At 39.2% G+C, this 25,147-nt stretch overlaps 1 protein-coding gene across 5 annotated transcripts; it reads right to left on the reverse strand.

Annotated features, from left to right (window-relative positions):
* Positions 1 to 5,785: 5,785 nt before the first annotated feature.
* VNN1 (vanin 1) lies at positions 5,786 to 24,617 on the reverse strand. 5 transcript variants are annotated; one of them, XM_012665234.1, is made up of 9 exons: positions 24,396 to 24,617; positions 22,012 to 22,156; positions 21,526 to 21,822; positions 20,093 to 20,223; positions 13,781 to 13,973; positions 12,825 to 13,116; positions 12,021 to 12,382; positions 8,048 to 8,218; positions 5,786 to 6,145 (listed from the first exon to the last, which is right to left on the reverse strand). In XM_012665234.1, the coding sequence occupies exons 1-9, from the start codon at positions 24,530 to 24,532 to the stop codon at positions 5,963 to 5,965; spliced, it is 1,911 nt and encodes a 636-aa protein (XP_012520688.1). In that variant the 5' UTR covers positions 24,533 to 24,617; the 3' UTR covers positions 5,786 to 5,962. The 5 variants fall into 5 exon arrangements, with proteins under 5 accessions (XP_012520688.1, XP_012520690.1, XP_012520689.1 ...); XM_012665236.1 differs by having other exon boundaries at positions 21,526 to 21,753; positions 22,012 to 22,171; XM_012665235.1 differs by having other exon boundaries at positions 21,526 to 21,756; positions 22,012 to 22,171.
* Positions 24,618 to 25,147: the final 530 nt, after the last annotated feature.

The following is a 25,147-nucleotide window of genomic DNA, read 5'->3' on the forward strand; positions in this document are numbered from 1 at the left end:
CTCCTAATCACCACCAAGAATTTTGAAAAAAAAAAATTGAATGAAGGTCTTCCTTCTCTATAGCTGATTTCTCCTACAGACCCTCTAAATACCTGGATAGAAGAAACTGAGATTACCCCATTAATGAGAACTTTACTTAACACCCATCTATGAATGAATGAGCAAGGGAATCTTGTTAATTAGAAGCTAGGCAGATGAGATGCTAAGAGTAATTTCAAAACTCTTTTTTTTTTTTTTGAAACAGGGTCTTGCTCGTCGCCCAGGCTCTAGTGCTGTGGCATCATCATAGCTCACTACAACCTCAGACTCCTGGGCTCAAATAATCCTCCTGCCTCAGCCTCCCAAGTAGCTGAGACTACAGGCATGCCCATGACGCCCAGCTAATTTTTCTATTTTTAGTAGAGATGGGGTCTTGCTCTTGCTCAGGCTGGTTTCAAACTCCTGAGCTCAAGTGATCCTCCCACCTCAGCCTCCCAAAGTGATAGGATTTTCCATGAGCCACCATGCCCGGCCCTCAAAACATTTTTAAAATGGCATCTGTAATTATCTTAATCACTAAAAGTATTATAATAGATTTTTATCAGCAGTTTCTGAAGATAACTTTCATATATTTATTTGTATTAAAATGAAATTATTTGTGTGTATTTAAGAAGTTATTTTCAGGCTATCAGATTTTATTTTCTTGCCATAATGCTTCTATAATTGATCTCTGCAACAACCAGTTTCCTAGTCCTAGGTACACATGATGACAGGCTTTTCAGTTAATTTTTACTCGTATTGTAATAGCAAATAAACCCTCAGTTAATTGCATTTGATGGAGTAAGACAAAATTTTACCATACACAAGAAGATAAAAGTCAGCTGGTTCACAACCAATTTCATTAAATCAACATCATAATCTATTAAAACATCATTTTGTAATACTAATGTTTTCATAATTCTATTCAAAGTTTATCCAATCATCATGTCTTGAATGCACGTTGCCCAAACATTAACTATTTATCAGACAGTCCACCACCATACTGACAGCTGTGTCCTGTTTGCTTTGGCTACAATTTAAAGTTTCTAGAAAGTGTCAATAGCTAAATAGCTGTTCATGCTGATAAGCACTTTTGCTATATTTCTGTGGCTGGACCACCATATGGAACTGATTTTTAAATAGCAAAATTAAAAGAGATATAGCTCTTCTGTTAACATATTTCATTGATCTTTCTAAACTTATCTCTCAACTCTGAAAAATTCCCATTCTTTACGTTGCCAGTCTTCTCCCAGTATCTCAAGGAAAATTTTTACTCTCCGTGCCACATCGATAGATATGATCAACAGACTTCAACCTTTGTTCCATGTATATATGTTTTAATATTGTCTACTTTTACCTTAGCCCTCACCCTGCGTTGTATGAAGGTGTGCAGCTATTAAAGCTACAAGATTGACTATGAGGAAGGTAACATATCTCTCTTAGAAAGGTAAGGATTTGGTAGAAATCTGGCTTTAATAATCATTGAGCAGCAAATCAGTGTCCAACATGTAAATCAAACAGGATTGACACTGAGTACCTCAGGAAGCCGCAGGCTAGCATGGCTATGCAAGAAAATACTAGCAACCTAGAGTGATAGACAAAGCATTAAACATGAAGTTAAATGATTCTGGTTTGAGGATCTGATACATATAAATTAGAAGCTTTGAACATGACACTTTGCTCTTTAATGCAAAATGGAGAAATATGTACCTACCCTGTGAAACATAAGAAAATATATGTAAAAAAAGTCTTGAAAACTATAAATCACTATACACAAAATATCAGGGATGGCTTTACATTCTCTGGGTAAGAAGATACAGGTAAAATTGCCTTCAGAGCCATAGAAAGGACGGGGAATGTGTAAACTTGATCTTAGCCTGTCTTTATTGGCTTGCAACTGGCTGGTCCATGGTGCTGACAACAAAGTAACAGGGCAGAAGACAAGGAGGTTATTATAGGTTGGAGAATAAGGGAATGATAACAGCAGCCCTGGTAACTAATAGCAGACGTTAATCATTTTTTTAGCGATTTCTGTTCGCTAAAGTTGAAGAAGAACATAAGATTCATGCCTTTGAAGAATTTACATTCAGTGATAGATATTACTAGTATACATCAATATTTATGAATCTCTTCCCCTTCCTGGACATGCAGGATAATTATACTTCCTACTCTTGTTAAATTTTGTATGGCCATATGACTTGTTTTGGCCAACAAAATATGAGTAAAAAAGACACGTATCACTCTAAATGAAACCATTTAAGAGGCAGTGTGCAATTTTTCTCTATTGTTTTCTCATGTTGCAGAAATTGTGAAAGCACAGGTTGATAAAGAGTTAACAGGAGAGGAAAAAGCGTGAGGTCCTGAGCTATGACACAGAGGGTAGCTGCCCTAGAGGGGACTCTGCATAGACAAGAAACAAACTTTTGTTGTTTTAAGCCATGAAGTTTTTGCTATTATTTGTTATTGCATCATAACCTAGCCTATGCTGACTACTACACATTCCAAAGAGAAAGTATGACACAATGAAAAAGTATATACGTTTGAGGTAGAAGGAGCTGGGCATTTTATCCCAGCTTAACTATTTATCATTGGTTGATCTTGAATATATTACAGATATTGCTCAACTTATGATGGGGTTACATCCTAATAAACTCATCAGAAGTCAAAAATATCATAAGTTGAAATGCGTTTAATATATATAACCTACCAAACATCATGGATTAGCCTAGCCTACCTTAAATGAACACTTACATCAGCCTACATAAAGTCTATAACAAAGTATTGAATATCTCACGTAATTTATTTAATGTGCTGCAGAGCACAGTATTGGTTGTTCACTGCCATGGTTGCGTGGCTGACTGGGAGCTGCAGCTCGCTGTCACTGTCTAACACGGTGAGAAAATGTCATACCACATGCATCACTAGCCCAGGAAAAGTTAAAAATTCAAAATTTGCGGTACGGTTCCCACTAAAAGCATATTGCTTTCACAACATTGTAAAGTCAAAAAACTGCAAGTTGAAACTTCTTTAGGTAGGGGACCATCTGTACTTAGCCTCTTTAAGCCTCAATGTTTTTCTTTTAAAATAAAATAAATAGTGCTTGCTTAAGAGGATTGTTTTGTGTGAGAAAGTACCTGGTTTTAGCAGGTACTTGAAAAATGCTTATTTTTTTCTACTATTGTATCTCAACAGTAATAACATGCACTGAAAAGAAACAAACACAATAACTCATGCCGGGGCTCCTGGGTGGCGGCACACACTGGGCTGGGTGCTGAGGGGCTGTCAAGCTCGTGAAAATAGCCACCATCCTCTAGGGGTGCGAGGGGTGGAACATGTCCTGGCTCCAGGATGTTAGGGTAAGGGGTCCATGGAATCCTGCAAGAGCATTTTTGTATTTTACAATTGTTCGAGTTTTTTTCTTTCTTTTTTGCAATCTTGAATATTTTGCAAGATCAAGGCTTCAAGGCAAGTGGGAGCACCGTTCCCTACAGCCAGCAGACGCAGGCACTTGGAACCCTCGCCAAGGACTAACTATTCTTAGAAACTGAAAGTTCTGTGCTGTTGTTTTTCTTTTTTTAATTTTCATACAGATGTATTCATAGAGATCTAAAGAACTTTTCCTCTCCGCTGTTGTCTTAGTCAGTTTTGCATTGCTATAAAGGAAATATCAGAGACTGGGTAATTTGTAAAGAAAAGAGATTTATTCGGTGCACAGTACTGCAGGCTGTACAGGAAGCATGGGACCAGCATCTGCTACTGGTGAGGGCTTCAGTGGGCTTCCAATCAAGGGAGAAGATGAAGGGGGAGTAGGTATGTCACATGGCAAGAGAGGGAGGACGAAATTCCAGGCTCTTTATAAACAACCAACTCTCAAGTGAACTAATAGAGTGAGAACTCATTACCACTCACTAACCTGGGGGAGGGCATCAAGCCATTCATGAGAGATCTGCCCCCATGACCCAAACCCCTCCCACTCAGCCCCACCTCTAACATTGGAGATCAAATTTCAACATGAGACTCGGAGGGGACAAACATCCAAACTATATGACCTGTTTTCTCTATCACTTAAAAGTGAGTAATTTTTTTGTAAATGAAAGAGGGAAAGACCACAGAAACATTTGGGGAGGTTTGGGATTTTTTAAGAAAGAAAAAAAGAGTGAATTGAGCTGGAGAACTTTCACACATTAAAAGCTGAGTTGGTGGCTGTGGAAAGAGAGAGATCTGGTTAGTAGTCAAGTAACAAGAGATCTGAAAAGGGAGACAAGAACATAGATTATAATGAGAATAAGTAGAAAAGAATAGATGTAAGCACAGTTCCCCACACCCCATTAAACCCATCTCCCCTTCTTGGCCAGGGTTTGAAAGACTGGTATAAAGGTGTGCCGGGTCTGTGACTGACGTGCTGGAGAAATAGTAAGGGTTAGTAAGAGCAAGGCATAGTTTGAAAGAAGAGTCACAGTGGAAGACAAAAGGGAGAATGGGATAGGTTGAGGCAATCTCCACTCGGCTTCCTTGTGCAATTCTCAAAGGCGGAGGCTTAAAAGATTAAGTGTTTAAAAGGGACCAATTTGGAGGGAGGGAGGTAAAAAGGGAAAAAAAAAGGTTTTTTTTTCTTTTCTGAGACAGAGTTTCTCTCTGTCACCTGGGGTAGAAGTGCAGTGGCATCATCATAGCTCACTGCAACCTCAAATTCCTGACCTCAGATGATCCTCCTGCCTCGGCCTCCCAGAGTGCTAGGATTACAGGTGTGGAATTAAATGAATATGGAGCTTCTTTTGGGAATTTTCCGTCTACATCGTGAGATGACTCATATACTTAGATGTTATGTTCAAATAGCTATGTAGTAGAGTGGAAGAAAACTTCATGGAGAACCATTTCCGTCTTTGTTCAGATGTAAAGGACATGACTTTCCAGGTCACAGTGGTTGCCTCTAGGTGAACTTTAGGGCTCATTACAACTCTAACGTTCTTTTGTTGAGTGAAATAAGCAATAAAATAGAGATCACATCCCTACATAAATTAAACCTTTAAAAAAATTGAACACTCCTGTTAACTAACAGCATTGCTACCTTGAGAATTAACGAGGGGTTTATTAGAATCGAATATTTCCTGGGCATGATTGCTGGAGACAGAAGGGCTCTCTGGTCTGACTCACACCCCACAGGAACTTCAGTGGTTTCCGGATCAGCAAGACTGTGTCTGGTGGGTTGCTGACAACAGCAAACCTGGGCGGATGGGGCTCTGCATGCAGTTCTGAGACAGGACATTGGGGTGAGTGGAGCCCAGATGATTGGATTGCGACTCTCTCCATCCAGCTTTTTGTCCTTTTCTTTATCTTCACTAAATGCATCTTCGTGATGATAGGAGAGCTTCAAAGGGGTCTCCAACAGAGACTTAGGAAGCCAGTGGAGGTGGGGGAGAGGGATAAAGGTGGACCTCAGGTCAGGACATTTTCTCCAACATATGAATGGCAGGGGGTACTCTTCAGCCCATAAGAGAATTGGAATGTATTGTTTAGGTAAATAACTAACAGAGCAAACAAATAAAATCACTGGTAATTTTCAGCAGAACTGAATAAGAGGTATGTATTATAATAAAAGCAGTAATACATTTTGACTCTCAGTAATTATATTTTATGATAGTTTTGATTGTGCTTTTTAACTGTAATTTTTATTTCTTCTGTATAAAACATTTTTTGATACTCATTTGATAGAAACATCCTAATTCCAAGAAAAATCAATGCTCCAATACAGTTTTTTAAATCTATCTTAATAGATATTATATAAAGCTTTTATTATCTAGTGTGTGTGTTTTTTTCTAAATAAAAAGAAAATAGTAATTCACTTATATCAGAGAACACTATTTGCAAAAGCCAGATCAATCTTTCTTTCTTCATCCATCATTTTTTAAATTATCTCGAATAAAAGAAAGAAAATATAAATATTCTACCAACTTAATGAGTATACAATAGGTATTATAACTGCTAGCATTATTCTTAGTGCTTGCGCTATGAGGTCTGATGAAGCGTTTGATGCTCCGTCCTTCTCATACAACCTCCCAAACAGAGTCACTGTTAAGATAGGTCCAGATGTTGGCTTCAGGCTATACAAGCGTCCATCACTTGACACCTAATTAAAATACAGAAAAGTAGACAAGGTCTACCTTTAAGTTATACAATCTCACAACACACTTTTAAAATTCAGTATAATTGGACGAAGAAACAATAAAAAATACTGGCCAAATTCTGTTCTATCGAAATATTTGAAATGTTGTAGAGTACAAGAAAAATTGGGGCTATGGAACTGGCACTGATCCACTTATATAAAAATTAAAATGCCCGTCATCAATATCCCATCATTTACTTACCTGAGGAAGCATCCCATGAGTTAATAAAGTGGTATATAAATGAGAAATCTAGTCCTCTCAGACAAGATAAAGATTTCCCCAAATGGTTAGCAGTGTTTGACTGAGCAACCGTCAACCCTTGTCCCTCGTTCACCATGGCCCCCTCACCGTCCCATCATCCTCCCTGACCCCAGCAGTGGTTTCTACCAGGAAGAGGGAGTGACAGTGGAACCTGCAGGAAAAGTCGCTGGAAGAAAGCGGCTGGGCAGAGCACATGTGCAAGAAGGGTTAGTTTCTGGACTTCAAAAATCTTTTGCTTCTTTGCCAACATTGGCCACTGTCAAATTCTCTCTCCTTCAGCTTTTCCTTCTTTTCTTTTCTCCTACACAATGAGAGGGGTTTTTTTCAACTTCCTGAGGCCATACTCCCCCGTGATCCTGCGGGGCTCTGGTGGGACTGGTTCTGAAACTATTCCTGTTGAATCTTCTTTCTACTAGGCAGACCTCCAACAGCTCAGCCTCCTCTGTACAATCCCCCAGATAAGACATTTTTTTAATTCTCAAGGACATACTAATTATTATATTAGGCACGGTGGCTTATACCTGTAATCCTAGCATTCTGGGAGGCCAAGGCAGGAGAATTGTTTGAGGCCAGAAGTTTGAGATCGGCCTGAGCAAGAGCAAGACCTCGTCTCTACAAAAAATAGAAAATTAGCCAGGCATGGTGGTGCGTGCCTGTAGTCCCACTTACTCGGGAGGCTGAGACAGGATTGAAAGGGCAGCCTTACAAAAGTAACAGGAAAATATCTAATCCTGCAATTTCCTAGTAACAGTCAAAGATCAATCCTATGAGTTCTCTCGCTAACAGGCAGCCCCATAGGAGTTCTGTCTTGCACAACTTCTGAAAAGAAATGTAAATGTTTCTCTTTTAAAATTGCTTTTGAGAATTAGTTTTTACAGAGTTCCTGAGTGAGCAGCAGGGAAACAAACTTTAGGCTTCAGTCATATCTTGAAGGCAGAGTCATATCTCCTGCAATAATACTGTCTTCAAAGAGAGGTGGGGAACCCAACTCTTGGACTTTGACATCCTGCCACCCAGAAGAAAAAAAGGAGTGGATGCAGCAGTTTCTCACAACCACTTTCGTTATCAACTGACAGCAATCACTATGTTTTTCCTTTCTCTTTGTCCTCATAAAATCAACAAGCCACCTGGCCTCAGAGCTGGCACCCCCTTCTCTTTCTTTGGATGCCACACCATGTCCATGCTCTCTCTCTCTTTCCTTCTCTCTCACTCTCTCTCCTAAGTAGATGAAATAAACTTTTTTTTACAAATATATATCTCCTAATCTCTGCATAAGAAATCTTTCTTCCCCACATCTCGAGCACCTACCAAGCTCTCCACCCTAACGAGGAGGATCGCTTGAGCCCAGGAGTTTGAGGTTGCAGTGAGCTATAATGACGCCACTGCACTCTAGCCAGAGTGACAGAAACCCTGTCTCAAAAAAAAAAAAAAAAATGAATTTCCAGACAAGAAATTCAGCCTGTCAGTGCCCTTCCTGATCCCCAAGGATAAATCTTACTCTTTCCAAACAGAAAGTTTTATATTTGTAGTTGGGTAAGTTTTGATATTAAAAAGTGTGTCCTCTAACATAAAATTAATTGGCGATATCAAGCAAAGATTCTTACCTGAAATTCTCCAGGTGCAAGCTGAATCTCACTCAACAACACCTCAGGGAAGACATACTGGGTTCCAAAAGTGCCACTGAGGGAGAACATTTCAAACCTGGTAGAAGCGGTTTCAACTGAGTCACCACAAGTGTTTAAGTCGGTCGTTTTACACTTCACCAGAGTACAAATCTAGGGAAGTAATGCAAACCAACGAGTCATAAGAAAGTCATGCTGGATCTGCTAATTAAAGTGATTTAATCATTTCATAATGTATACATATAGCAAAACATCAGATCGCACACTATAAATATATACAATTTTTATTTGTTAAGAACACCCAAATAAGCCTGGGAGAAAATTTTAAAAATAAAATAAAATGATTTATTAAATAAAATACTAGATGCTCTCAAAAAAAAAGTCCTAAAACAGTCAATTAAAATACTCTCCTGACCTACAAAAATGCCTATGCCCCTTTGTTTGGTAAAACAATATTACTTCTTCATTAGATTCATCCACTTTATTGCTGAATAATAAATGTAACTAGTAATAAAAATAAAGACCCCAGTGTTTCTTGCAATTCACTGTCAAACAGATTAACCATATAAAGAGACAACCTGGCCGGACGCGGTGGCTCATGCCTGGAATCCTAGCACTCTGGGAGGCTTGAGCTCAGAAGTTCGAGACCAGCCTGAGCAAGAGCAAGACCCTGTCTCTACTAAAAAAATAGAAAGAAATTAGCTACATAACTAAAAATATATAGAAAAAAATTAGCCGGGCATGATGGCACATGCCTGTAGTCCCAGCTACTCGGGAGGCTGAGGCAGGGGGATCGCTTGAGCCCAGGAGTTTGAGGTTGCTGTGAGCTAGGCTGACGCCACGGCACTCTAGCCCGGGCAACACAGTGAGCCTCTGTCTTAAAAAAAAAAAAAAAAAAGAGACAATCCATCAGATCCTTAGCCTATAGCCATGAACAACTATACCCTCATTAATTCTCAAGGTAGCAATGCTTTTAGTTAACAGGAGTGTTCAATTTTTTTAAAGGTTTAATTTATGTAGGAATGTGATCTCTATTTTATTGCTTATTTCACTCAATGAAAGAACGTTAGAGTTGTAATGAGCCCTAAAATTCACCTAGAGGCAACCACTGTGACCTGGAAAATCATGTCCTTTACATCTGAACAAAGACTGAAACGGTTCTCCATGAAGTTTTCTTCCACTCTATTACATAGCTATTTGAACATAACATCTAAATATATGAGTCATCTCACGATGTAGACGGAAAATTCCCAAAAGGAGCTCCATATTCATTTAATTCCACACCTGTAATCCTAGCACTCTGGGAGGCCGAGGCAGGAGGATCATCTGAGGTCAGGAATTTGAGGTTGCAGTGAGCTATGATGATGCCACTGCACTTCTACCCCAGGTGACAGAGAGAAACTCTGTCTCAGAAAAGAAAAAAAAAACCTTTTTTTTTTCCTTTTTACCTCCCTCCCTCCAAATTGGTCCCTTTTAAACACTTAATCTTTTAAGCCTCCGCCTTTGAGAATTGCACATGGAAGCCTAGTGGAGATTGCCTCAACCTATCCCATTCTCCCTTTTGTCTTCCACTGTGACTCTTCTTTCAAACTATGCCTTGCTCTTACTAACCCTTACTATTTCTCCAGCACGTCAGTCACAGACCCGGCACCCCTTTATACCAGTCTTTCAAACCTTGGCCAAGAAGGGGAGATGGGTTTAATGGGGTGTGGGGAACTGTGCTTAGATCTGTTCTTTTCTACTTATTCTCATTATAATCTATGTTCTTGTCTCCCTTTTCAGATCTCTTGTTACTTGACTACTAACCAGATCTCTCTCTTTCCACAGCCACCAACTCAGCTTTTAATGTGTGAAACTTCTAGGGAAGTTCCAGACAGGGGCAATGAAGGAGCTCAGGAAATTTCACCCCAAAATAGGACTCCTTTATATAAAGAATATTTTGAATTAAAGGCCCTTAGAGATCAGCAGGCCCTTGGAAGGAGCTTTCCCTCTATCTGCGTAACTAGATGGATCCATCAAAAGAAAAATGGACTTCCCTTTCCCTCCCTGTTATCTCACTATATTGCAGGAAAGAAAATCAAAAATGCAACCATACCTGGCCCAAATCATTTTAAATATAATACTTGTCTCTCAAGGTTAATTTAATTTGCAAAGAGAATCATTTATAAGTCAATCTGTTGCCCCCATCTATTCATCCTCCCTAGCAACTATTTATTGCCCCTAAACAGAATTCCCTATATTCCTCATCTCCCCATGCCCTCTAAAAAGAGTGTATAAAATATCTGGATCCCACTGGGATATTGGGTAATCACTCTGTGATTCTCCCCATACACACAGTAAATAAACCTCTTTCTCTTATTAATCGGCCTTAATTGTATGTTGATCTTTCGGCGAACTTTAGGGGGTAAGGGGAAGTTTCCCCTCACCCCCACATCCCTAATAATGCATGGTACTTTTCCTCGCGGCGTCTGTCACAACTAAAATTAAATAATAATTTTCTTTCTTTTCTGTTCTATGTCTGTCTCCCCTCTAGACTTAAGCTCTATGAAGGCTGATCTGTCTTGCTCATCTTAATATTCCCAGGCTCTAGCAAATGCCTGAACATAGCAAGCATAAATATTTGGTGCATGAAAGTGAATAGACATGTTATGGATGAAAATAATCAGAGATTTAAAGAGGCTGAGGGATTGGCCCAAGGCCAGTTGGCTACTACATGGTGGAGCAGGGATTCACCCAGGACTTTCTGACTCCAGAATCCATATTCTCAACACGTTACCTCGAGCCCCTGCATTTGGTTTTTGTTTTTCAGCAGAGTTTTTATCCCTAATTCCTTACACTTTTGCGAAATAGGTTATTCCATTCTGAAAAACCTAGAGACTTGTGATTTGGATAACTTTCACCTGGACAGGAAGCTAAGCAAGGAGAAAGGGCACAGCATGCAAAAGAGGTACCTAACCCAGCTGGGAGGTGGGAGTGGTGCTGCAGGAAGTGTCAGGGCAGCCTTCTTGGTGAAGACAACACCTGAATACTGCTCCAAAAGCTGAGTAGATGGGACTAACCATGGATAAAGGAAGCAACCTGTGCAAATACCCACAGGTTGTGCAGATGCCAGAAAACTGGAGGAGGGAAAGGTCTCAACATGACAGAAACTCAGGGCATATACAAGTAGAAGTGAAAGAAGAGAATAGGGAGTAGAAAGGGACCCACAATAAGATTTTGTGAGTCTTCCATATTCAGAAATTTGTCAAGTAGAAGTCGTGAGGAATTTTAAGCAAGAGAGTGATATAATCAGAAATGGGGTTTCTCTGTGATTTTTCTAATTACGGTGTAGGGAATGGACTGGATGGAGCTGAGACTGTCAACAGGAAGCCCTGGAGGAAGGTACTGCAATAATCTGGGTAAGCTAGGACGGGGGCCAGACCAAGGAAGAGAAGAGCAGAATGAAAGGAACATGGAGGCCATTGTAGGCTGTGAGAGATGTGAATCTTCGCAGCAATAAACCATTCTACTGAACAATCTCAGAGGTCAACTCCATCTGTCCCTAGTACATACTTAGTGTCAAGCTCTTTATAAAGCAAGATAGGCATTAGTGAACATATACGGAAAATGGCAAAATTTGTTCAGGTAGAAGATATCATAGGTATTCAATTATCCATTAAAATTAACTTTAATTTGAATAATTTTTAATATTTTCACTGCAAATAAATATTTTGCCTTTTTCCAAGCAGCAGCTTAAAATTGGACTGAAATCTAGGGTTTCAAGATTTAGCAAATAAAAATATAGGCTGCCCAGTTAAAATTTGAATTTCAAATAAACAACAAAATTTTTAGTATACATGTATTCCAAAAAGTAGGACATACTTACATGAAAAAATCTTTCATTGTTTATCTGAAATTTAAATTCAACTGAGTGTCTGTATTTTATCTGGTAACTCTTCTGACACCAAAACATTACCTGTAGATAATAGCGTCCTTCCACGGTGTGCAGTCCATCAAATGCCCCTAGGGCATAAACTTCATCTGATCTCTTCTCTGACATCTTGTAGCTTAGATGACAACAGAGATCTTTCTGACATACTGTGTAATTCCCCCCGACTCCTTTGAGCTCCACGAAGGTGTATTCATCAAAAAAGATAATGCCCTTAAATTCCTGGTTTCCAGTCGAGAGTGCTTCCACACTGCTGGCATAAGATGGCCAATTCACCACTACAGGGTGGTGTGGGTGGGAATCCAGTTGTGAGAGGAGGAGTTTTCCCTCCTTTGTCTTCATATCATAATGAAATACTCTTGCAGAATTGGGTGCATAAATGCCACTTCCTGGAAGTGGTAAGTTGAACATGACGTTTGAAATAAGCAAGTGAAAAGGGATTTCATAGTTGTTATTGTTATTTTAAACTCATTAACATTTTACTCCCTCTAGGCTATATACTTTATTAATTTCAGTAAAATATACTGATAAAGACAGAGAGGTGAGAGTAAATCCAATGAAGTATGACACCAAGGAGCCAAAAAGGGACAGTTTTATGTAAGAAGTGGTAAATTTTGGAATTAAAAAAAAGTACATTCAAGTTGAATAAAACTAAAATCTACAGAACAATTTAGATTGAGTTTGATTTTACAGCATGTCACCAGCTAGATGTTCAAAAATTAAGAGTTGGAAGACATTGTATTAAGGAGTATGGGTTAGTTAGAAAAACATGACTTTTTTTTTGCCTTTATGATTACATGATGCCTGTAAATCTTAAAGATCACACATTACCTGTCATCCTCATTGAGGGGTAATGTATATTAGATGCAAGGAAATTGACCCCCATGCCCATAGCCCACGCTGAGTGGAATTCAATAGCTGACAAATGTGGCAAAACATTCATCCAAGCTGTTGGGAAAAGTATGGTGTCCACGTGGAAATCTTTCACCAGGGTAACAGCAGGATGGTGGAAGAGTATATCAAAGCACGTAAAAATGCCAAACCTTCCAAAGGTGGTGTTGAAAGTCACAACCTCAGGCTCCTTGGGTGCATTGAATTGATCTTCACCCAAGAAAAGATTTTGCTGCAATAAACAGAAAGGGAAAAAATTATTTTAAGAAGTTGACCTGGACATTACTGTGTCTGAAAAAGGGCAAGCTCACATCTGTTGAACAGTGTCAAACTCATCTATGACCACTGTCTTCACAGGAAAAAAAGTTTGCTTTAGAGAATCAGGGGCCACACCAGCTAAATGGAGCCTTTGGTTCATGATTGATATGTACATGGGTATCCTTATCTATAAAGATCCTCTCGAATCTTACAAGACACTGGAGTGTAGTATGCCTATTCTATTTGCCAAGTACACTTAACTATTTCCTGTGGGCAAAGAACTTTGTTTGCTTCTTTCTCCTTAAGACCAAGTCTATCTGGTAAGTCTCTTGCTTTGACCCATTGCTAGGGCATGTCTTTAAAAGGACAAAGTCCAACAGGCAACGTTGTGTTGTAATGCAGGTAGCTCCTTCTGACTCTCAAACACTTCCAACAACATACTCCTGTGTTCCCAAATGCACAGGGAATTCCTTAAGCCTCTTTATAGGAGCTTTCCACACCTAATCATTAGTTTCTATGCTTTGCCTCTACTCTACTTCTAAAATATTCTTCTTACTATCAATACCAATTTTTTTCCTTCTTGCCCATTTTATTTCATTAAGCATTCACTAACTGAATTATTTGCAAATGAATTTTACCTTATGGTAGCGTGCCACCAGCCTTCCCTGAGAATCAAACACAACATCAGTGTTGTACTGGTAACGGCCATCAGGGGGACACTGAGGGTCACTGGCATTACATGGCTTCTTGTCCCCAATATTTGCCACAACATAGATAGAGTTCTCCTTGGCCAGGCAGCTGAGTCTTTCTTGTACGGGGGTGTGGCCAAATCTGGTATATGTTCATTGGAAGAGGAAAAATTTTAAAAAATCAAAGTTAACAAAGTTCTGAATGATAGTTGCCTGAACATATTATTTGATATACACAAAAGTAAATTCTAAATAATAGTAGGTAGAAGAGAAGGATTAAGACAAGAAGGGAGTTTAGAGAAAGTCCATACTTGTGGGAATTTGGTTGTAGGAAGCTAGGGTAAGACTCTAGGCCATGTACTTGTTTCTTCATAGCATTTGTCATAATCTATCATCACATTTTCACTTACATGTACATCTTATAATGTCTGCAGTATCCTGTAGATATTATCGTGCAAAGACCTACATATCCTGTTTACTGAACCCATACCTGACAGAAAGAGGCATTAAAAAATATTTTGAATGAGTGAACAAAAACTTGAAGGTAGGAGGATTCTGGGAAGATTGAAGAGTAGGAAGCACCAAGAATTTGTCTCCCCACCTAGGCAAGAGTTACACTGGTAGAATCTGTCTGATGTAACATTTTTAGAGTTCCAGGATCTATTCAAAGGCTTGTGACTTCCAGGGAAAGGCTTGGAAGGAGAACTGCAGTTAATTTCAGGCAATTTCAGCTCTTAGCTCAGCAGTGGCTACCCATCTCCCATTCCCTGGTCCTGTGATGAGCAGCCATCCATGTGTTCCTGGAGTAGGTTGCAGGTAGCTTGTGGGAGTGTGGTGGGCAATCAGAATGCTGTCTTCCAATATCAGGGATCTGTGTTCTGATCACTGGTTATTGCTTCTGATCATAGAGGTGCAAACACAGAGGCAGGCAGCCATTGTTGCACACATACACACACACACACACACACACACACACACACACACACCGTTGTTTGCAAGCCCTCCCTCTGTGTCAAGTGACTTCCAAGAGATTTAAAGGGCCAGTGCCTTCTTTTTTTCCTTTCATTTTTTTCTTTTTCCCCTACGGGGAGCTAGATTTTTAAGAACTAAGATATACAAAAACAATCAAATACACAGGGGAATTTAGAAAGTCACTAAACTTTCCCAGGGAAAAGTGTAGTCCAGAAAAGAGCTGAGAAGATCTTAAGGTTACACTTCAAGCTGATACCCAACATAGGAATATCCTATAGCAATCAGAAAAAGGAAAGCAAACAAACAAACATAGCAAACTCTGGAGGAGCGGAATCTGATTTCCAGAGTTACCACGTGAAAAGATTCAAATATCCAGTTATCAACAAAAAAATCACAGGTTATACAAAGAAACAGGAAAGTATGGCCCACTTGAAGGAAAAAGATAAACCAATAGAAACCATCCCTGAGGAAGACCAGATGGCAGACCTAGTAGACATAGACTTTAAAACAACAGTTTTAAAGATGTTCAAGATAATAAAAGATGTGGACAAAGTCAAGAAAACAATGAATAAACAAGGTAGAAATATCAATAAAGAGATAGAAAATCTAAAATAAACCAAAAGGAAATTCTGGATCTAAAAATTACAATAACCAAAATAAAAATTTCACTAGAAAAATTTAAAGACAGATTTGAGCTGGCAGAAGAGTCAGTGAACTTGAAGATAGGATAATTAAAATTATTGAGTCCGGGGAAGAATTAGAAAAAATATTGAAGAAAAGTGAACAGAGCCTTAGGGACCTGTGAGACACCACCAAATGGACCAACGCACACATCGTGGGAGTCTCAGAAGGAGAAGAGCAGTTATTTGAAGAAATAATGGCTGAAAACTTCCCAAATTTGAAGAGGGACATGAATAAATATAAAGATCTAAGAGACTCAACAAACTCCCATAGAATGAACTCAAAGAGACCCACACCAAGACACATTAATAATCAGACTGTAGAAAGCCAAAGACAAAAATGAGAATCTTGAAAGCAGCAAGAGAGAAGTGACTCATAACATACAAGGGCTGTCCAATGATATAATCAACAAATTTCTTATCAGAAACTTTGGAAACCAGAAATCATTAGGCTGAAATATTTAAAGTACTGGAGGAAAAAAACCTCTCAACAAGAATCTTATATCCAGCAGAATTGTCCTTCATAAGTGAGAGCAAAATTAAGACATTTCCAAATTTTTTTTTAAAAAAACTGAGATAATTTGTTACCACTATACCAGCAAGAGCAAGAAATGCTCATGGGAGTACTGCAAGATGAATGAAAGGACAGTAGACAGTAATGCAAATCTGTATGAAGAAATAAACATCTCAGTAAAGGTAAATAAATGAGCAAATATAAAAGCTAGTATTACTGTAAATGCAGTTTGTAATTTCAGTTTTTGTTTTCTACGTGATTTATTGTAGGTTTGGCTTATAGCTCATCATTTTGTTTCCTTCATAATTTAAGCGATTAATACATAAAAAATTATTAATCTGTGTTTTGAGGCACACAGTGAATAAAAATGTAAATTTTGACATCAATAACTGAAAGGGCCTGGGAACAGAGATGTACAGGAACATAGCTTTTTGTATGTTATTGAAATTAAACTGGTAAAAAATTTAAATAAGAGTGTTAGAAACTTAGAATGTTAAATGTAATCCCCATAGTAAACCCAAAAGAAAATAGCTATAGAATATACACTAAAAGAAATGAGAGGGAAATTAAAATGTTTCACTTCAAAAAAATCAACTAAATACAAAAGAAGACAGTAATGCAGGAAATGAGGGACAAAAAGGTATAAGGTATATAGAAAACAATTAGCAAAATAACAGAACTAAGTCCCTCCTTATCAGTAATTACTATAAATGTGAATGGATTAAACTCTCCAATCAAAAGAAAGAGACTGTCAGAATGGATTTAAAAAAATATAATCCAACTATGTGCTGTCTATAAGAGACCCCCCTCTAGATCCAAAGATACAAATAGGTTAAATATGAAAAAATGGATAAAGATGTTCTATACAAATAATAATCAAAAGAGAACAAGGGTGCCTATTCTAATTTCAGACAAAATACACTTTAAATCAAAAAAGATTATAGGAAACAAGGACATTAGATATTAATATTAATATCCAGAATACATGAAGAACTCCTAAAACTCAACAACAACAATAAAAAACAACCTAATTCAAAATTGGCAAAAGACTTAAATAGGCATTTCTCCCAAGAAAATATATTATAGGAATGGACAAGAAGCACATGAAAAAGGGCTCAACATTACTAATCATTAGAGGTGACTCAGAGTGCGCTCCTAGATAGCTTCAGGATGGGGGCTGGTTACCAGAAATACCAACCACAAGATTATATGTTGGGACTTTGAGCCAATAGACCTCTGGGAAGGAGAGATGGGGGGCAGTGATTGAGTTTAATCACGTGGCCAATATTTAATCAATCAAGCCTACATAATGAATCCTTAATAAAAACCCTGGACACCGAGGCTCTGAAGAGCTTCCTGGTTGGTGAACACATTAATGTTCTGAGGGTGACAAGCCCTGATTTCATAGGAAGAAAACATGGAGGTCCTGTGCTCCCTCCCAGATTCTTGTCCTCTGTGTCTTTTCATTTGGCTGTTCCTGAGTTGTATTCTTTATAACAGAATGGTAATTGTTAAGTACAAAAAATAAAAATAAAATAAATGTTTTTTCATCAGGCTAGCTAATTGGGCAAGTTTTGTGGGGTTTTTTTTCCACTTTTTAAATCTACAGGCCAAATCACCTTGATCATAGGTGCAGACATTCACTGTAGCAAAGGATGCCTCTTATGCAAGGATACCTACACACTCACATGGTGGAGTACGTAGTACGTAAGAAGTAGTCAATGAAAAAAATGTTGGATAAGTAAATTCATCTTTAAGTTAGATTATTAGACATAGTTTGGCTCTCAAGAAATATGCAAGCTTCCTTCTATGAGGCAACAGAAACCTTCCAAAATTGTTCTCTTAGCCTCCCAGAAACTCTCAGAACTTTACTTCAGCTCATGACCATAATGCGTGGTAACAATTATTTCCTCTGTTCATATGGTTTCTAGTTTGTTTTTATAACTAAACTATCCTATTTTTAATTAGATATAATAAGAAACCTCAAATCTTTCTGGAACTGTGGGACCTATAAATGATAAATAAATGAATAAAATAAAAAAGAGACTTGCTCCTGTCATACTTAGGCTAAGGGTGATGTCAGCCCAAAAAGACTGGTGACTGTGAGAAGAGGAACCAATTGACTTTGTGGATATTTCAAACGTACTCAACCAGACATGACATCCGATAATACATGAGGAGTAAAGGAGCTTGACTCCTCTCTTTCTCTCACATCCTACATCAAATATTTCAGCAAAACTTGTCAATGCTACCTTCAAACTTTATTCAGAATCTGGCCATTTTTCAATACTCAAACTTCTACCATCTTGGTTTAAGACACTGTCATCTCTCTACCTAGAGTATTGCAATGACTATTTAACTGCTCCCTGCTTCTTTGTTGACCTACGCCTGGAATTTATTCTCTACATGGTTGAGAAAGTGAACTTAAGTCAGAACATGTCACATTGCTGCTCAGAACTCTCCAATGGCTACCTTCTCATTCAAGTAACAAAGTCATTATTACGGCCTGCGAAGCCTTCTATAATCAGTTTCTCCTACCTATCTGCCTCCATCTCCTGCTTTTCCCCCTGCCTCACACCACTTCAACCACACTAACCTTTTTGCTGTCCGGAGAGAATAGACATGTATTCCGCCCACAGGATCTTGTAATTCAGAATTCTCTTGGCCTAGAATGGTCTTTCCTCAGATACTCATATGACCGACTCCCTCACTCCCTTCGGGTCTTTGCAGAAAGGTCTCTGTGAAGCCCTCTGATATTCTATTAAAAATTTCAGCGCCACATTTGCCACCCTATTCATCTTTCCTGCTTTATTTTTCTTCATAACATTTACCTCCCTCTCATATCATAAACAGTAGATAGATGATAAATATCTAAAGATAGGTAGCTAGATAATTATCTTTTTTAAAAAACTTCACTGTCTTATCACACTAGAATGTAAATTCCAGGAGGACAGGGATTTTTCACTTGTTGTGTTCACCTCATTGTCCAGAACAGTGCCTGGACATAATAGGTGCTCTGAAAGTTTGTTGAATGAATGAATAAAGGCAAGAAATGGAGATGTCATTAGTTGATGGAAAACATGAAGGGGCAACCAGGCTCCTTGAAATGGAACAAATGGGACATTCTTGCAGGAATATTCAGGAGACCCTTGGAAATTTGGTTCTAGGGAAAGTCCATTCAGAAACAAATTGATTCAATTCATAATGGAAACTGATAATACACATTTTAGAAATTGAAGCTCTGGCATGGAAGAGGATTAAATAAGAAATAATTATGATACAATGAAATGAGAATAAAGTTAATGATTAAGGTAAATAATACTGAACTTTGTCAAAAATCAAAGTGTCTCTACGTGCAGTTACAATAGTTCGTTTCTGTGTTTTTGAAAGCAATTCCAAAAGAGGAATTCAAAAAACAGTGTTAGCCAGGTGCATTCAGAAAGAAGTCTGTTAACTAATATGATTCTCTTAGGTGTGCAAGATATTTGTTTCCTTACGTTAATATTAATAGTGCTACTTCAGCACACTTCCTATCTCTTTAGTCTAGACCAGATTTAAACCACTTAACAGTTCTGCTGTATCACCTCTGAGGTTAACAATCAGCTTAAGCTTTAAGGATTTTACATTAACTTCATCAGCTATCTTATCCATGAGAAAAGAAAATTATTAATTCTAAACTGACGCATGGCTCTGTTTTGTCATTCACTCACACAGTTTCCACATTACAGACCTACACAGGGAAGTATTTTTCTATTCATTGGCAAGGAGTCAGAGACTAATATTTGGGTCTTATTTTCCCACTAACTACCTCTGTGACCCTAAGCAAATTATGCTGTCATCTCTCTTCACTCATTCCCTCAATAGAAAGATATTCAAATTGAATATGATGATTTCTAAGCCACCATCCAGCACCAATTTCTGTGATTTCATAATTCATATTCATTTTCCTAATAAATATATCCATAGTAGATGAAAAATAAACTATATTGAAACATAGAGTTGATAATGGATCTACGCAATAATCGTCAACAAAGTTTTGTTATGTAAAATGAGTTGATGTTTACTATTGGGATTTTTCACAATCCGCTTCTTTACCTGTTAGGATCATTACAGGGGATCCAGTTTACTTGAGGGTGTGGGATATCCTCCAAGTACGGGTAGAGAGATTCCCTGTTGAAGTTCCAGCCATAAATACCATCTTCTGGGGTCACTATAATATGTGCGCCCTGTCAAAAATGAAGCTTAATTAAAATATTCCTCATGTAGGCAGTCAAAGAGGGGTCCTGCAAGAGGAACTGAGGAACCAAGTGGCTAACAACCATTTGGGCTTTTCCCTCTTTTTCACCTTATTCCTTTGTTTTCTATATTTGTATAATTTATTTTCTTCTCCCAAGCACTTTAATTTTCTAATCCTGCCATCATCAATTCCATATAACTTTTTCATCCTTTCATAGACATTAACAGTTTTCCAGGCCACTCATGGCTCTGCCTCCCATTGCTATCGTTAACTAAATATAAACCCAGCTCTTTCTGAAATCAACCCCCTCCCTGAACTTTGGTGGATGGTTGCGCCAGACGGTGTCAGGATTGATTTATAAATCAAAGTCTCCGTTTACTTTCTCCTCTGCCCCAGCCTTCCTCTGCACCATACCCTGCAAATACGATTCCTGCTCCTTATTAAGAGAGGGGTCACACACTGTGTACCTGAACTGTGCTAAGCCTACAGGTGCTGCCTGAGCTAACCTGGGCACCTTCTGATTGGAGAGTCACCTTGAAAGCTGCTATGGACTTCCAGGAAATAGTTGGACTAATTACGAGAAAGAATATCAGAACTCCTGATAACCTTTTAAATTTCAGTATATATAAGAAGATATATTGATAGACATATGTAATATATACGTAACCACAACTTTCATCACACTTCATAGAGTCATGAGAACCACACGTATGGTGTATTATTAGCTTTAAACTTAGCTCTTGATTCAACTCAAGGGCTTATTATGCATTCACATATATGCTTTTTCTTGTAATTAAAATGAAACAGGAAGAATATAATACATACTGGTAGGTCATTTGCAACTTAAGCTTAATTGTTGTCAACTTGTAAACTTACATAAAAAAAAAAACCCCTGCAAACTCTTAAGAGCACGAGCGTCTATTCAAGGCCACTAATATTCTAAGAATAGCACCTGGTCCCTCATCCATTTATTATCCTCCAACCTCCATCTGTAGCAGAAAAGAGGAACAAAGATGTTGAATTTCCAGCCAATTCCTCAAAAGTCTGCTGCTTCTTAATGATAACGAAACCATCCTTTTTCTTAACTTTGCTCTTACTGTTAGGAAAGTGTAATATTATCCTTGCTGTAGTAATTTTGAGAGGAAAGTAGGATTTTTAACTATAGAACAAAGTTTCTTGGCCACCTTTATACATATGTCACCCAAAAGTGTAACTGATCCTGGTAGGGATCCTACCCGCTAGGATCCCCTCCTTTCTCCCAGAATCCACTGGAGACCTGATAGACACGTACCTGCTCCGCTGCTGACGCGATCGCTCCTTCCAAAAGATCCAGATTCCGATTCATTAACGCCAGCGCCTCCTCACGAGACACTGGTGTGAGGCTGGTATTAGGCAATAGCACCGCATGCTCATAAACAGCTGCAATAAAAGTGTCCAGAGAGCTGGTTTTTGAGACACAGAAAACCAAAATCGCCACATAAGCCAGCGACGGAGAAGTGATCATGCTGAAGTCCAGTGACTGCTGAAAACAGAGCAGCACGTCCTGATAGTTACAAAGCGAAAACACGTGGTTCCCAGAACTCAGTGCCTTGAAAATAAATTACAAAATCTAATTTTAAGAAAAACTTTTGACTTCACACCAACAACAAAAGACCCTCCCTTATGGCAAGGATTTGTGAGAATTAAATCAGGAAATTTATGTATATTAGTTTGCTAGGGCAGCCTAACAAAGGCCCACAAACTGGAAGGTATAAACAGCAAAAATGTATTGCCTCACAATTCTGGAGGTTAGGAGTCCCCAGCAGGGTCGTTTCCTCCTGTGGCGGCGAGGGAAGGCTACGTTCCAGGCTTCTCTCTTTGACTTGCAAATGGCTGTCTTCTCCCTGTGTCTCTTCAGATAGCGTTGTCCCGTGTGTGTGTCTCTGTCCAAAGTTCCCCTTTTTATAAGGACGCCAGTCATTCGATTTAGTGCCTACCTTATTCCATATGACCTTATCTTAACTAATTAGATCTGAAACGACCCCATTTTCAAAAGAAAAGCTCACATTCTGAGGTATTGGCCATTAGGACTTCAGCTGTTGGGGCTCAGAAAACAGTACCCCAAAATGAAAGCCTCAGAGGCAAAAGTTTTTCTCTGACCTTCTCCTGTCCTCCTGTCTCTCAGTCTCACTCTCACCTGAGGCTAGCCGTAGAAACTGGAATCCGTCTTCCCCAAGGTTGGTCATAGAGACCAGAAGTCCTTTTCCAAAAAGCCAGCCATAAAAACTAAAATTATTCTGTGTAAAAACTGACCATAAAGAAATTATCTGACCTGCCTTGTTTGACTGTAGGTCATCAGACCCCCATTCCACGTGCTGCTCCGCACCCCGAAAGGAGAAACGCACGCACAGACAGGCCAGGAAGAATCCAGACAGACAGGACTTGCTGGGTTTCCCCGCTCAGTTTATTTGCATTACAGCTTACTTACCCTTTTTGTCTAGTCATATTTCTACATGCTTGTCCATACTTTATTGAATCTAAGCATAAAAATGGACAACTTCCCCTGCATATTTGGGTCTCCATTCTGAAGGCGCCATGTATACACATTAAATAAACTTGTATGCCTTTTCTCCTGCTAATCAATCTGCCCATATCAGCGATTTTCAGTGAAACTTTAGAGGGCCCAGGGCCTTGCTTCCTTATACAACATATGAATTTTTAAAGTCAATATGTTTCAGAACTTCAATGCATAACAATATGTATGATTTGAAGAATAGATAGCTTTATAATTTTGAAACTATTATTACTATCCTCATGTACATATTTGAGCTCCACAGTTTCATTCACTCTAGTTTCCTCAAAATTGAGAAGCCGGGACAAAGAGGAACACAAAAGAATTATTCATTATCTATTGCTATATAACAAATTACCCCCAAATTCAGTGGCTTCTCAAAGGAAACACACATTCCTCTGGTCAGGAATCCCGAGGCAGTTTAGCTGGGTGCCTCTGGCTTAGAGTCTCTTTCACAAGGCTGCAACCAAGCTGCCAGCAAGGTGAGTTATCTCAAGGCTGGACTCCAAGAGGATTCACTTTCAAGCTCCAAGCTCCCCTCACGTGGCACAGGGCAGGGCTCAGGACCTCACTGGCTGTTGCCCAGGGACGTGAGTTCCTAGCGATGACACAGGCTGAGCTCACCATAGGGCAGCCCACATTATGGTTACAGCCCACATTATCAGAGCCAGGGAGCAAGAGAACCCCCCCAAGATGGAAGGCACAGTTTCTGTGTAATCTCATCTGGAAGTGACACCTCATCACTTTTGTTGTGTTCTATGCATTAAAAGCAAGTCAGTAGGTAGGTCCAGCCCACACTATGGGAGGGGATTACCCAAGGGCATGAATGAGCCTGGGATTCCAGGGACAATCTTAGGGGCTTCATCCCACAGAGGCGACAGCGAGGGAGGTATTAAGAATGGGATCTAGCGAGCAAGAGCCAGAAAGAGGAGAGGAAAATAATATGAAATGAAAAAAAGTTTACAGATTTTGATATGGAATAAGTAGGCAAATTTTGTTTCTATTGTGGATTAAGCATAATATTTACAGAATTAGTGTTTATGATTACCCATTTTATTTTTAGGGATATTTGATTTTGAATGGTGTTTTTACAGTTCTAATTGCATAGAGGCATGTCTGATTTTTCACTTCAGTAACTATAATGAATATATAACCCAGAGGTCGTGGTTCCCTGGTCCTCCTGAGTCACCAGTAAACAAGAGCTCCCTCGGACTGCCTGCTGACCCTCCATGGCACCTGTGGACCTTCCACACCCAGGCGGGCGGGGGTACTATTAATACATACTTCGCAAGGAGACGTAATTGTTACATAATATTTATGAAAGAAAGCTCTGAAGTAAAAGTTAAAACTGGAATGAGTCACCGAGAGGTTAAAAAATTCCGTCTTTGACCTTCTTAGGTTAAAAATATTAATTAAGAATCTCCCACTGAGGTTTCTTTCCAGTCCAGCTTGTACAAAGCTTGGCACTCCTCTAGCCCATCCTCACAGGAAAAAAGCTGAACAACAGAAAATCACAACTTTTCTTACACGCTTGAGAGCACCGAGGTCATATTATAAACTGCTACTCCCAAAATTGGAGAGACAGGCAAATACGGAAGATAAAAACTTACTGGGGCTGAGTCCTGTGCTGCCAGTACCGTATCTTAAGGATTGCTTGGATTGAAGTTGGTGAATTGCCGGAGGAGGCTCCGTGTGGACAAACTTCAGAGTGCTGTTCTGTTTTCCTCAAGGGAAAGCATTTTACCATGGCCTAACCTACCTGGGGGGAGGAAAAACTGCAACTCCAACCCCTCTAACCTTTGACATGGGGGAAGGGACAATCCCAGCTCTAGCTACCTTTCTCTGGTTTGTTCTTGTCCCAGCTAAGGGCGGAAGAAAAAACATGGAAAAGCACTTGTGAAGGTCACAGCCCAGAGGTATAGGCTTATTGAAAGATTGAGACTGAATCATATAACCCTTCCCCTCCCCCAACACATCACCACCACGTCAATCTGGCATTTTTGGTCTACCTAGCATGTACTAGACAAGTGCAAGTTTTCAGATGAAATGTTGCAGTTCTCGCAGTGTGGGACACACAGTCCTTAGCTGGGGTCCCTGATCCCTAAGGCCACTACATCCTTACTGCCTGCCAAGCTCCCCAAATGCAATCCTTCTACTCGTACAGAGTAGAGACCAGGGGAATTGTCTCCAACAAAACAACTTTGCATGTAGACAAAAGGCCTAATCGATGCCTCCAGACTCCTCCAACCAAGCCTGCATGGATGGAGTAGATTGCCTCTTGTGAGGAAAACGTGACATCCCGCTGCCTAGCCTAGGGACAAGACCCACACTGGTTTGGACTTTGCTGACAGAGTAGTGATGA

The sequence above is a fragment of the Propithecus coquereli genome, unplaced genomic scaffold, assembly GCF_000956105.1.
Source record: "Propithecus coquereli isolate 6110/MARCELLA unplaced genomic scaffold, Pcoq_1.0 Scaffold98, whole genome shotgun sequence".
Taxonomy (NCBI): domain Eukaryota; kingdom Metazoa; phylum Chordata; class Mammalia; order Primates; family Indriidae; genus Propithecus; species Propithecus coquereli.